We start from the raw sequence: 15,447 nt of genomic DNA, 5'->3' as shown, positions 1-15,447 counted from the left end.
GAAAGAAATTTCTCAAAATATTGAATGACTACAAAATATTAACCTTTAATTGTTTTGTTTACGAATAACCATTATGGATAATTACAAGGTTTCTTGCCTGTCAGTAACTGTTATTGATAAAGGAAATTTAATTTTGGTCATCAGTAACCGATACAAAGGAAGGGAATTTTTTTTTTTTGGTTACCAGCAACCATTATTGATGAAAAGAATTTTGTTTTGGTTACAGATAACCATTATCCATGGCAAAAACTTTTTTTGATTATATTCGACTATTATCAATTGTTATTAATATCACTGATAAAATTAGTATTCATTGACGACATAAAGCAACTTAATTATAAAACTTATTTATTAATTATGAAAAGATTGTAGTACAATATTTTTATTCACACTTGTATTAACGTTGTACTACAATGTACCTTTTATCCTATTTTTTGTTTCATATACTTTCATACCCTTTTTTGCTCAATAAAATGTATAGCTTTCATAATTAATATTATTAATATTTCTATTTTATTTTTTATGTTGTCAATGAATATGTACTAATTATTAACAGTAATGCTAACAACAATAAACGATAGTAGAATGTAACTGGAAAAAATTGTTGCCATGGATAATGGTTATCGGTAACAAAAATAAAATTTAGATCATCGAGAATGGTAACTGGTAACCAAAATTAAATTTTGTCGATAATGGTTATTTGTAACCAAAATAAAATTCCCCTCATCGATAATGATTGCCGGCAATGAAAAAAATTTCAATTATTTATAATGGTAATTTGTAAAGAAAATAAAATTCGTGTCGTCGATAATTTGTTACTGGTAACCAAAAAACATTCCGATCATTTATATTGGCATTTGGTAACCAAAATTAAATTTCCGTCATCAATAATGATTACCGGTTATCAAAAAAAAATTTAACCATTTATAATGGTTATTTGTGATCAAAATTTTGTTAACTAATTTTAATTAATTCTTATACCACAATTTTTAAAAATTTGTCTCGCAGCAATTATGATTTTTGAAATATATCATATCATAACATCTAATTTTTGTGAAATATTGTATTGAATTTGCGCATCTTTTTTCTGGCGATGTTATCGAAGTCATTCATATCGTTGCAAATTTTTTAGTCCGTAAAATTTACGAAAAATTGAATAGAACTTGCATCACCGTAGCATTCAACGTGTTAAATACAAAGAATTGGAAAATTTTCTGGAATTATGTTTTATTACATTTATTTCAAGTATCATTTCAAATGATTTTCAGAATTATAACTACTGTATCATCAGTTATATATCTAACAGATGTTTATATATACATACATAGTAATATTTCGGTAATCTTATCTATTTTGAGAATTACTTTGCAGAAACTAAATTCAAATATATTAAATAACCATAATTGAATTTATAAATATACTATAAATCGTCTATCATTTTTATAAATAAGCTTTATTGTTCCTTTCCTATATTAGAATGAGATATTCATCAATCAAGATATTTAAAAGTGTTAATAATTTATCACCATATAAAATATTGAGGAAAATTTTTATTTGATTTTATCGTCGATACGTTATCACACTGCGATAAGAACGAAATAAGCAAATATGAACTTTCTCCTGGCATCGTGTTAAATAGCACGTAACACAATATGTACATCTACTATACATATAGTCTATCCTAATCTTTCAAGTATTTATCAAGAAAAGTAAATTAATATGCAGTTACGACGCCTGATCAAGAACAGTATCTTAAAAGCACAACTAAAGTGCAAATGAAATTTGATACGTTACATTATATCTTATTTATATTTTTATTTCTACATTTGCTGCATTTGAATATAAATAAATCGTCAGCATTATACAATGTTCGAGACGTTTGAAAAATCGCTACTACGTATAATGGATTAATGTATTATTATTGTTATCCATATGATGATGTGACAAAGACCGATGATCTAATTCTCCAATTTGTGACACTCAGAATACGATGCGATATAGGACAATTTTATTAGTTTCCACGTCTGTCGATATCAAATTACATATATTTTACCGCGAAATATATTTTACCGACGCTTACAGCATTATGAATTGACAGACTTCAGCCTGTCAATTCGCTTGTGTCATAGAACAAACAAAAGATAGTAACTATGAAAATGCCTATGAAAATTGGAAGGTCGAAGACAGTCATTGAAACAAAGTGTATGAGAAACGAATATAAAAATGAAAGTGACAGGAGAAACGATTCTCCAATTGTTTTGAATAGTTTGTACCGCTGTAGGTACCATATGTAGCTGGTTTTTGCAGCTGTTTCTTTTATACAAGTGAGATCACTAAAGAAGACCAGTTTAAAACTTATATGTAGCCTTTTGTTATTAGACTCATTATGGTTATATATTTACAGTTGATCTACATCCATTTAAACAAATCCTAAAGAAAGACACCAGCACTGCTTATGTCATAGAATAAATAAAATGTGATACCTACTCATGCCTATGAAAATTGAAAAAGTGTACGAGGAATAAATATAAAAATGAATGTAGCTGATGTTTGCAGCTATCTGCAGCTGTTTCTCTTATAGAAAAGACACCACCCAACATCTGTTTAATACTTCCTCTATATGAACTTTACAAATTTTATCTCAATTATATTTACAATTGATCCATATCCATTTTAACAAATCCTAAAGAAACGACATCAGTCCTTCAACACACTGAATAGAATTAACAATTTGCTTATACCATAGAATAATAAATCTCCCATAAAATAATAATACATGAAATACCTATAAAAATTGAAAAATCAAAAAAAAAAAAAAAGAAAAAAAAGAAATTGAAACAAAGCGTATGAGAAGTGTCAGGAAAAAACGATCCTCTAATTGCTTTGAGCAGTATCTATTGCTATAGATACCGGATGTAGCTGGTGTTCGCAGCCGTGTCATTTATACAAATGACATCACTAAAGAGGATCTGTTCAAAACTTCTATGCAAACTTTACAAATTGTATTCCGATTATATTTGCAATTGATCTGTATTCGTTTGAACTTCATTTATACTATTATGAATTATTATATTAAATATTGTTATATTAAATTTAATAACATTAATTTTAAATCGTAAAGAAAAACACCAATGATTGTTCAACCATACAATATAAAAAATTGTGTAAAACTTATTTATTGAAACGTTACTTTTAACCTACATTGATTTTCTCACAATTTCTTTGAAATTCCGACGATTTCGATATTTATGTATTATTATTCATATATTTATATCTATTATCTATACAACGATTCATTTTTCAGGAAGACCAGTTTTGCTTAAAATATTTATCTTTATAAATGGCTAGAAGAATTTTTTTTAGAAAGAAACGTGTGTTTTATTTTTAGAGGTTATTGTCACACTACAAATATCTTAATATGTCTAATTTAGCAGGATTAAGAGGCATTCGTCGTATTTCACGCTGCGTCGTTTCGTGTAAAATTAATTTGTATTATTTTCAGGCATGAATAAAAACTTACAAGAGTAGATTCGCCGATTGATCGTGAAAGGCTATTTGCCTTCGATCCCAAACTACGCTGAAAGGCTCCATCGTAAGTCAATTCAGCGTTATCCTTTTCGCAAGCGGAATTTTGAGGTATTAAAATACGTCTGGCGGAATTTCGCCTTGCTTCCGCGAATGCAATCCCTCTAAGCAACATTTGTTTGAAAACAATTGTGAACTATCACCTCCAAGAATACTTTTCTCGGCACGTACGCCTGACTCCCGACATAAAAATCAGTGTTTGCAGTTTCTCCAGATATGCTTATCGTTATACCGAGTGAAAATTCTTTTAATGCCGAATAACGATAACGACGAATTAAAAATATACAAAAAATCCTTCAGACAGGAAGTAAAGCCTTCTTCATTTCAAATTATTCAAAAGTATGAATTAATAAGTACGAATTCCGTATATGTAAATATGGTATTAAAAAGGATTTTACGTTCAACACGTAATTGCAGACTTAAAAATTATTCTTTCGATAATCGCGAATATTTTTGTAAAAACAATTTCGACTTTAACACAAAGTTATAAATCGAAATAAATTTCCAAAGGACTTCTAAACTTTCACTCAAATCTCACTTGAAACTGAATATTTATCTTAAAGGAGTGTCACAGAATAAAACGAACACAGATGTCGGAAACGTTTTGGACGAATAACTCGTCAACTTCTAAATAACTTCTGAACACCTCAATCCTCACATAAGAGAATGCCTTTTTCCTCCGCTCTCGTTATCACTTGCCCCGAGCCGATAACAACTGTACAATCATATCCAAAAGTCTGTCAATTTTTTAACACCTATCCGTAAAACAATGATTATATTGACTTTCCTTATAATTTACTAAAATTAGGAATTCGCGGATAACATTCAAAGAATAATTAAGGTTAAACCGTCGTAAGAAGGGTGTGGAGTTAAAGTAAGATTCAAAGAATGTATTAAACACTTCAGAATAAAAGTTTTAAAAAGATATTTAGAGAATATATCAGAAATAAAAAAAAAAAATAATGCATAAAAAGATTATATAATAATTTTATATAGCAGAATCAGAAATAAAGTTATGATATGTTAAGGAGCATATGTATAAGTGATGAACTATAACAAAATAAAAATCAGTGAAATAACATAAGACAATCTTATAACATTATTGTAAATTAGTCTAAAATGAAATTATAAACTCTTCGTAGTGTTATCAACATGAATACAAGATGAAATATATATAAATAATAATTTCAAATCACGAACTAACATAACTCGGTTTATTTTTCTTTCAGAGACTGTACTATCCTAATACTAAGACAATTATCTCTATTCAGATTAAAATAACCGTTGTCTGATATGGCATAACAGTTGAGCTAATTTATTGGTGGCTAATAGTACACTTAACTGTTGAGGAACAGTAATTTGTCTACAATATTAATCGGATTAAGACTTCTTAATTTATCAGAAGGTAAGAAACATTTCTATAATTATAATTGATTTCTTTAATTATTCATGAAATTAATTATATACTAATTAATATATTATAGCAATGCAATAAAGAATTTTAATATATAAATGATTAATATCCAACCAAAACAAATTTTAGTAATGATAATTCAGAAAAATAAGCTGTCTCAGCGTTAAAATTATACGTTAATTAAAACAACATTTAATGAAACCAAATCTTTTAAATACTCAATAATTTATCTCATAACTTTACTTAATGGTTTAAGGTTATATAATCAACTTGTAAGTTTAGTTCGTTTAGGAACTCACCGTGACGTAGTATAAAATTTTTGGTTTCCAGTAAGGAAACCACGATGATCACCAAAACAACACACTGTATAAATTCTGCAAACATAAAAGAAATCATACAATTATTTTAACAAGGAGTTGTTTTAACTTCTTCTTATTAAAACATAACATAATATGAAAATATAAATTAATTATTCTTAAAATTCACTTATTCTTTGATTTACATTTCCATATACACATATATAACACGAAAAGAAAAGAGAAAAACATTTTGAATCAATGGAAAAAAAACAACAAAACATGGAAATATAAAAATTATTTAAATATAAAATGCATTTATCAATTTAATAACTGAGTAATGGAATTTTTAAATCTATGTAATTAGTTTTAGCATTATAATTATAATTATATATAATATATCAAAATATTTAAATAATGTCAAATAATATCAACATGTTAACTAAAACTATTTTTTAAAAATAAAACCAAAAGCAATACATAGTATTCTTTAACTTAAAAACAAAAGGTACAATAAAATTAATAAGAAAATGTCATATATATTTTAATTTCTTAAACTATGCTTTTTTTCTCAACTTTTATGTAATTATAATACTAATGTAATAGTATTTAATATAAATTCACTGTTGTACATTAAATGAACTAAATAATAATTTACACACATTGTTATGTTCAGACTTTATAGAGTATTCTATAATATAGTAAGAAGAGAAAGCAGACAATACTTCTGTCTCCACTATTTTCTCAACCTTTTGTTTTAACTATATTTAAGAACAATAATACTTTGAAACTGGGCTACTAACAAATTGAGTTTAAATTGCTTTACATTTAAAAACATAAAAGAACATTCTATTTAATGATACTTATTTCATTTCATAAAATTTAAGATTATATAATATAAACAAGAAATATCAATTACATTTCACTGACATTAAATAAAATTTTAAAAAGTGTATTTTGAAGGTTAACTTAATGAAGGTTACGATTAACTTTTGTTCATTAGATATAAATTTTAATAGAAACATCAGAATATTTCCCCCTTCTAAAAAACTCTCGGTAATTCTAATAAAAATCTCATGTGTTTAACAAGCAATTAGTTATACTGGTTACTGAGGAAAACGAAATTCGAGGACAATGTATCGATTGAGTCGCCCGCAGTAACCTTTCAAAACGAGGTTAAAAACAATAATCATTAATTTTCCACCGAATTTCACTATTGAATGTATTAATTTCTTCTTGTTTAAATGTTGGTGACTAAATCTTTGGGAAATGAAAATGATACTCTGAAAATACATGAAAATATAATAAAAAACAGAGAAGACTGACTCACCTGTCTTTTTGACATTTTTCACTTGCATCACATAACTGTCAGTTTTTTGTAATTATCATGTTTTTATACAATCTCTCTCACATATACCGCGATAGTGTGAGGAAAAAATTTAAAAAAAGTTATTTTGTGAACAAAATTCGGGCGTCCATGACGGCCCGAAACTGTTCGAAGCTATGAAGACGATCAAATAATGGGTGGTAAAATTTGGTTTAATTTAGAATACGACGGGAGTTGGAGAAACTATCTGCAATCACGGAAATATTTTCTATATTCTCTTACAATACAAATTCAAAGTTTTCACTTTTCGGAAATGTGGAATGTAAGTATAAAAGATAATAATACATTTTACACCATAATTTTATAGAATTTACATTAGAATATTATTGCGCAATTTAAATTTACAAATTTTATTTGTTTGCTACTTTCTTCACTGTGATCACAATTTGGTTTTAAATACAGTAAGTGTTCAAATTTTAATAATGCAAACATATTTTTTAGAGTATTTAATAATTACATATTCGTACAATTTAGGAATGTATTATAAAATTATGTAATGAAATGACTCATTTAAAAGATATGTCAGTATTAACAGATTAACAGTTTTATTTTCGTTAAAAATGTTTTAACCGTATAAGCACATGCAATTAGAAATATTATGTTTCGTAAATTTGAAATTCTTTGTTAAGTCTATATAATATGATCTATGAACTGATGTAAGATTTATATATATAATCAGAATTACAATAAAAAAAAATTAAAAATAGTATTGACGTGAACACATTATTTTTAAAAATAGTACCAGATAGTACCATAAAATATTAAATTTAATATGAAAATTACTAGACGTTAATCTAATATTTTTAATGTAATTGAAAATCGTATAATATATTATGTTTTTTTTTTAATTTTTCAGTTTTGTATTCTAATATTAAAGGCATTAGTACTAGTATTAAGTACTATAGATATTTTGAAAGTTATGATTTCATTACTTACAAACATACATTGATGTTACTGTATGAAAAGAAAAGAAAGAAATGACAAGATTATGGAAATCTCTAGGTACATTTCTAGTGACTTAATAAGATTAAATGTTTTTTGTAGGAAAAATGAAAATTTTGTTGAATTTATTAGTTGAAATATAGTGAGCAGTGACGCTTTTTATACGTTTATTCAATCGATATAGGTATAATATAAAAATGTAAAGATATTTGTAAAAAGTACTATACATGAAATATGTATTTCATTTATCTCTTAATGTTGGTAAGCCGTCTATCGATTCTCCCCACGTACACACCTCCTCTTCAGTCATCGATTGCACTTTTTGCACCTGCCATTTTTTTTCCAGAGTAATGAGAGCCTCATCTCAAACCAGTAGCACGAGGGTGCAGTAAAACAGGCCTGACCTGCGAAACCACCCTCACCCTCTTCGTCTCAATGAATCTTTCATATTCAATATCTTTCGAAAATTTTTGAAGTGTCTCCTGCAAGAAAGAAAGACAGAGAAAGATACACTTGAGAAGTCAAAGTGTGGAACGAAGGAAGAATAACGCTGCCATCAGTAAGAAAGAAAAAGAGGAAAAAAGACAGAAGTAGAAGAAGGTGAAAGTAAGAGAGAGACGGACAGAGGGTGGGTGGTGGGGGGCTCTCGGTTTAAGAGAGAGGGAGAGAGAGGAGGTCGAAGGGAGTCGAGCGAGGAGAATGACGGATAGCCAGCAGCAGTTTTGCTTGCGTTGGAACAACTTTCAAGCTAATATCACCAGCCAATTCGAGGCCCTCAGGGATGACGAGGACTTCGTTGATGTCACCTTAGCCTGCGATGGTAGGCGTCTCCAGGCGCACAAGGTTGTCCTCTCCGCGTGCAGCCCTTACTTCAAGGAGTTGTTCAAGGTTAGAAAACCTTCCCCGCCTTGCTTCTCTCAGTGCTAGTTCCTCGATGTTCCCCCCTCCCTTCACCTTAACCCATCATTCTTACCTTCTTTGAGACTCATGCTTTGCTTTAGATATGGTCGAGTCGAAATTAAAGTTCTTATTCATAATTCTCCTGTATATGTCGTGATACTATGTCGTAATGTTCCTATATATCTTCATATATAGTTTGCATGGGAATAGTTTTCCCTTGATGTTATTTATTTTTTAATATCTGATGATTAGTTAGATTGACTTCAGCATAGCTAATTTTATACAAATTCTACATAAATTGCTCAAATTCAGCGCATTATTTAGATAATTACTAACAACAATTATGATAAAAAAAGTATAAAATAAAAATCTAGTTAGGAATACAGTTCTTTGGTAGTAAGCAATATATGATTTGAATTTTAGTACTTTTGATGTAAGAGCTAACATATTTATGATATTTATAGAATAAATTTATTGTTATATGAAGCAAAAGACCGTCATCTAAAAAGTTCTTACATTACACAAAGTTTTAACATTATTTTAGCATTATTTACTTACAGTTTATATTTTACATTAAAATAAAAATAAGAAGCTATATTTTGTTTCATATCTTATATTTTCCTTTATAGTTTGCCATATGTTGAATTTATTTATGTAACTTTATTATATTAATTAAATTGTATAATACTTTGTTTGGTTTAGTCATTAATTGGACAATTCTGTTGCTTTTAGACATTCAAGTATAAATTACTTTTTTATTTCTAAAACTTGGATCCATTAAAAGAAAAAAATAATAACATTATATTGGTATACAAGTGTTGATTCTAATACCTTGCATGAAGTAAGGAGAAATTTGTTAATGATAATACAAATAGTAAATAAGTATATGAAAATTGAATGTAGATTATATTATATGAAATGATTATAAAATATTGAAATTTTTGAAAGACATAATATTTAATTACAAAAATTTGTATATCACATAAGATTGAGATATAGAATAGCATTTTGTAATTTTCATATGAAGATATATACTTGTATAAGATCATGTTTTAACATAATGGTCTGACTAAGCAAAATATCTGAATTAAACATTAAGGCAGTATAAATACTAACAAAAACCAAGAATTATAGTTTTGATTAATTGTTCATTGTGTCTTATCCTTTGTATCGCTATGTTTTTTATCTCCATATTCTTTAATCAACGTTAAATCTGTAAACGTATTAAAAATTGTTATTCATATATATGTCAAGACATTTTAAGTTAAAACTGACTGATGTTTTACTATAATTTGAATGATATAAGTTATGTAAAAGTTGTATCTTAAAAGAAATTAATTGAGAAATAATATATGATAACTACAATAATTCTAACAATAAGTAATGATATTCTATACATATTACATAGATAAATTTTTGAAATAAGATCTCCAGTTCCAGAAAATGCTAGTACCAATTCTATTTAAAATTTAATGATTATTTTATTGGAAAAATTAGTACTATTTGCACTTTTAGTTTTTATAAATATTGCTTTCATTGCCAAATACTATAAATTGTTATGTAGTATTTGCTTAATAAATATATTTTCAATTTATATCTATAATTATTTATTTGTATTGATTTACTTAGTAATAGTTTTGTGATAGAATTAAATATAAAAATAAAAATAAAAAGTTATTTCTGCAAATATATATTAAATAAATATATGATGTGTATTTATAGACAAATCCATGCAAGCATCCGATAATATTTATGCGAGATGTGGAGTTTGAACACCTGCAGTCACTTTTGGAGTTCATGTATGCTGGAGAGGTTAACATATCTCAAGCAGAATTACCCACATTTTTAAGAACTGCTGAGTCTCTGCAAATCCGTGGCCTCACTGACTCTCAAAATAATCAGCACAACAACGAAAAGGTATGTTCTAAAAATTTTTTGGATGTTATATGTTGTACACATTGTTCTTAATATAAGTAATTTGAGATTCTTAAACTAATATTAGTGGTAATTACTTTTATTACCTCTTTCTTCAAAGGGTTTGAAAGACTCTGTATCCTTAAACCTTACAGTATCCTTAAACTACCTTATCAAATACTTTACTTTCTACAACCCTATTATCTAATCGCTTTATCGACTATACTACTTTTTACCATTTAAGATTCTATAGGCTTGGAGTGTTTCCAGAACTTCCATTTCCTCTTACCTTCTATTTCATGCCAACTATGACTTTACTTATTTATTTTGCTTTCATAACTCTTTTTCTAATGTTAATGGTAATTACTTAATACAATATTATATTAAAGAAGGTGATGTACTTTTTTGATACATTAATATTAAGTTTGCTTAAATAGTAAAATTATTTTATTTATTATGTAAAATTATATAAAATATATATAAAGTTCATAGAAATATTACTGTGCCAATAATTCACAAGAATATGTGAACAAAAAATTATTGTGCTACAATTATTATGATATTAAAATAATTACTTATTTCTTTTAAAATATATTATATTATAATTCTTATAAAATATATTATTTAATTTAAATTTGTTATTTTTAGCATTTGAAGACAAACAACATACACGCATCAAATGGCCGTGGGCTGATCTCACCAAATTTGGAGGAGGACCGTAGCAAAACTCCACCAACTTCAAGTCCTCCACCATTAAAAAGGCTGTGCAAACGAAGTGATTCGCCTCAAATATCTAGTCCAGTACCAGCTCCGGCGGCCTGTGCAACTGGAACGCCACGCACACGGCCATTAATTGAGCCACAGGTTCAACTTGACTGTTATAAAGATCTCGATATTGTTGAGGTTAGTTTATTTTCTATTATAGTTTTATATTCATTATTTAAAGATATATTTTTTAATATACTTGTATAAGCATTCTTGTATAAGCATATAATGAATACAAATTTCAACAAATTTTGGAAATATGTGAAATAAAAATGCTAAATTTATCTTTCACAATTTTGTGATAATTTTTTTACTGTAATAAATAAATGTATATCATTAATGAAAGGCGATCAGTATTAGAATAAATCTCAGTTTTTAGGAAAAATAATCATAATAATTTTTGTGTTTTAGCCAAAAATAGAATTACCAGAATATGGAAGCGATGATGATTGTTCTCCAAAGCAGGAGGTCAACACACTGCCAAGTGGTTTTCTTAGCCTCGATGGTGGCATGGAAGTTTTGCCATCTTATCCACCTTCCTATCAAGGTAATTACACAGTGTGTGTATGTTGTGTATGCATTAATATATTAGTATTTAATTTATTTAGAATAATTATTTAAAATTTGCATCATTTCTACAATTTCATAAAGATTATAAAATAAATTTTTTACCTTTGTACAATAATTTACATTTTTGTAGGTGGAGGAGCAGGAGGGGGAGGAGGAGGTGGAGGAGGGGGTGGTGGATCACTAGAAGGTGGGATGCCAGGACCATCTCATGCTGGTAATACGGAATTAAATCAAGAACAACAAGGTAAGTGATCGTCCGTCCCAACCCTAATTTTTTGGTAGTTGCGAGCACCATTACAAACAGCAACAACCTAGCCGATCATGTCGGACAGAATTTTTTGGATGCGAATATAAAGATGGAAGGAGAAGGAGAGCCTCGGTTTGAAATGGTAAGCTCGTGTAGCTCGGTAGCTCTTGCTAGGCGGTAGGAGAGAAAGGGAAAGAAAGGAAACAAAAGGAATGTGTGTATGTAAGAACGAAAGTGAGAAACAAACATTAAGAGAGACAGAATGTAAGGAAGATAGAGAGAAGAATGTGTAGATGAGTGTGGGAGAGGGAGAGAGAAAGGTAAAGAAGAGACATTTGACACTCGGAGGCGATTTTCTGATTTTATCCAGGGGAGTGCAGTTTGCGGCTGTTGTGTGAGAAAGTCAGCTGCGTGTACATATATACTCGAGCTCTCTACCTGTCTATATTATTTGCCAGAATTGGAGGTGATACTAAAAGATTATAATAAATTTTATGTATATTAATTGTTACAAAAAGAGAACATTATACAGCTTGTGTTACTTTTGATTTTAGTTAAAAATTATAATTTATTTTTTATATTAAGTTTTTTAAATCAAAAGTTGTTTTAGGTTTACTTAAAATTGTAAATATAATTATTATAAGTTCAAGCAATGAGAACTGAGAAAATGAGGGAAGAAAAGAAGAATTTTAAATGGTTAAATGTAAAATCCCTCCGTCTGGTAAAATTGCCTGTCCGTTGCTTCTATGTTTTCCGTTATTGTCTTTCAGAAGCTACGCCAATTGGAAATATTGGATAATTTTAATTTATCATTTTTATTTCCTTAAAATTCTTTAAATTATAATACTTTAAAGTATATCATTCAATAAAATATTAAATCAATTAAGATAAAACATTGATAAAATTTGAAATTATTTTAATTTACAGTCAGTGTTTATTATTTTACATTATAAGTTTTTAATATTTTATATTTCATCTAATTGGCGTCGTTTTTCTGTGTACTCATAAATATCCCATGGCAGAACACCCTAACTTGAAATATATAGCAAAACTGTTGCTTGATGCTAAATTTTGTTATAAGCTTTTTGGTTAAGGTCAGTGTTTAAGTACGGTGTTGTAATTAAAAAAAGATTAATATCTCTGGCTTCACTAATCAAATTATGTAGCAATATAATAAGGTTTATAATATAATAAGTGATTAATTCCCAAAAAAATTCGATTGCTATTGATTTTGAAATTTTCATATAAATTCTCAACGTATGATTCTATTTCTGTTACTTTTTATTTTAATTATAATACTTCTTGTTTAGATAAACTATTCAAATTTAAATGGTATTTATTTTTATTACTGCAAAGTTAAATTAAAATTATTTACAATGTAGAATGCAGAACAAGTAAAGAAAAAAAATATTATGCATATTATAATTGCAAAAATTATTTGTTTTTATTTATCGTTATTGTTTTAACAGTGATAGTAACAGCAACTATATACGATTATATATCAATAAAATTTATACGTCTCAAGCGAAAATTTGTAAACGTAAAAGGGTGTTATTGTCAAGAAACATTGTATAATAATCTTGGAGGATGCAGCGCGAGCTCTCACGCCTCATGTCCCAATAACACACGCTTACCATTTGTCTCCGATGTGTGCGCGTTAATAAACGCGCGATATCGTTGTACGCACGACAGGTAGTAATAGGATCAACCAATATATTTTTTCTTAATTTTTTATAAAACAAACAAGTTATCTTTTATTCACTAATAAATATATAAATGAAATATATGAAATCATACATATACAAATTCAGGAAATATTATTTTGATTTGTTACTTAATTTGTTATGCTCTTGATTATTTTAGGCTAAAGTTGTAAGAACTTTGAATTATTACCAATAAATAGAATGTAAAATCAAATTACGAAATTATTTGACTTATTTACTTAAGATTAGAGGTGGTAGTTTTCAATGTTGCAATTGAACGTTGAAATCTAGCCACATTAATATTTTTACACTCAAAATAAAATGTTATATAATTGTAATTGATGGGTTAAGAAAATGGCACTTATTGAAGTGTTTTTATCTTTTTGGAGAGGAGATGTAATAATTTTGGTATAAACATTTACATAATTTGTGTAGAAGGAATTGTACAAAAAATAATGTAATCGTAATACATAAAAATTGATATTTATAACTCTAAGAGTGATCCTATTGCTAAATTAGAAAGAGTATATAATAGTCGTGTGGCTAGGGTTTCTTAGCTGGTTGTTGCTGTCCGGTGGTGGCTGGCAAATCGGAGACCCCACCCATAAATCCATTCAATAAAACAAAACAAAAAAAATTAACTCCCTTCTCCGTGCTGCCTCTACCGGGTTAGAGCAAGTTGTGTGTGTGTTGCAGCTGACCTACGCAAACTGCACTCGCTGGACCCACGCCCCTGTCCTGTCTGCAACCGCATGTACAGTAACTTGTCGAACCTACGTCAGCACATGCGCCTGATCCACAACCCTCAGAGTGTCACATGCCCCCTCTGTAACAAGCCATTCAAGACCAAGCTCTACCTGAAACGCCACCTGGTCAGCTTCCATGAGCTCAGCGTGGCAGACAGGCATCGTCAAGAAGAAATCTACCAACAACAACAGCCTAAAGCGCAACAACAGACTGGAGCGCAAACTCATCTACAAATCCAGGCACAACAAACAGATAATGTTAAATCCTTTTCTACGCCCAGAGTTTCTATGGAAGAGGGCACAGCTACAGTAACTCTGGAAAACAAATCAAGAGTATTCCAAGATGGTGCTTACGAGGTCAATCAGACCAATGCCGAATCTAAGCACTTTCAGAGCAGCATGATGCAATTTGATGCTGCATACCACTAATGCGCCTTAGTTTCTTCGGCCCATTTGTGATAGCTTTTTGGTTGAGTAGGCTTAATGCCAGTAATTTCTGGCTACCATAAACTCCAGATGGAGATTAATATAGTCTTTTGAAGACAGATTAAGGTGCAGTGAAGAGATTAAGGGTGTGTGCTGTGATGGAGAGCATTAAGAATTTATAGAATTCTTAACATTGAATATTTTTATAAGATTACTTATCAACCATTCTATTTTTCATAGCAAGTGCTTAAATTTAGAATTTCTTATTTCCTATTTTTAATAGGTATAAAGTAATCATATCTTGCTTTTAATTTTTTGTATAAAAATATAATTCGAAGATTTTGTGTTTATTTATGATAAGTGATATAGTAGTAACGATTATTAAAAGTCTTTAGAGTATGATACTAGTATGAACGAATGGAATGAAATTTTAAATATTAATCAGTGAACAATGATATTTTTTAGTTTTAACTTTTTTAGTTCTATTCTTTCTAATTTATTCTATTTTCATTATTTGTTTTATCATAAGTATCAAATTATTTTTTTTATTGT

The 15,447-nt window shown here is 28.4% G+C and overlaps 2 protein-coding genes across 6 annotated transcripts in view; one reads left to right on the top strand and one right to left on the bottom strand.

Moving 5' to 3' along the window:
- milt (trafficking kinesin-binding protein milt) overlaps positions 1-4,210 on the bottom strand; it is a 102,611-nt gene extending 98,401 nt beyond the window's left edge. The window contains exon 1 of the mRNA XM_069130798.1: positions 3,521-4,210. Within this exon, the coding sequence (XP_068986899.1) occupies positions 3,521-3,700 (180 nt within the window). The 5' untranslated portion in view covers positions 3,701-4,210. The remainder of the gene's footprint in view (positions 1-3,520) is intronic.
- Positions 4,211-4,972: 762 nt separating this feature from the next.
- Positions 4,973-15,447, top strand: part of LOC138188763 (transcription activator GAGA) — a 72,736-nt gene continuing 62,261 nt past the window's right edge. The window contains exons 1-6 of one of the 5 annotated variants that reach the window (XM_069130803.1): positions 4,973-4,990; positions 7,971-8,512; positions 10,247-10,441; positions 11,087-11,341; positions 11,615-11,750; positions 11,904-12,017. In XM_069130803.1, coding sequence (XP_068986904.1) covers positions 8,324-8,512; positions 10,247-10,441; positions 11,087-11,341; positions 11,615-11,750; positions 11,904-12,017 — 889 coding nt within the window. In that variant the 5' untranslated portion in view covers positions 4,973-4,990; positions 7,971-8,323. Of the gene's footprint in view, positions 4,991-6,741; positions 6,945-7,914; positions 8,513-10,246; positions 10,442-11,086; positions 11,342-11,614; positions 11,751-11,903; positions 12,018-14,419; positions 15,357-15,447 lie in introns of those variants that run through there. The other 4 variants (XM_069130802.1, XM_069130806.1, XM_069130805.1 and 1 more) reach the window with 4 other exon arrangements.

The sequence above is a fragment of the Bombus flavifrons genome, chromosome 17 (assembly GCF_040668555.2).
Source record: "Bombus flavifrons isolate JBK064 chromosome 17, iyBomFlav1_principal, whole genome shotgun sequence".
In the NCBI taxonomy this organism is placed as follows: domain Eukaryota; kingdom Metazoa; phylum Arthropoda; class Insecta; order Hymenoptera; family Apidae; genus Bombus; species Bombus flavifrons.
Note: the sequence above shows the minus strand (reverse complement) of the source record. Positions and strands in the feature narration are given on the sequence as shown.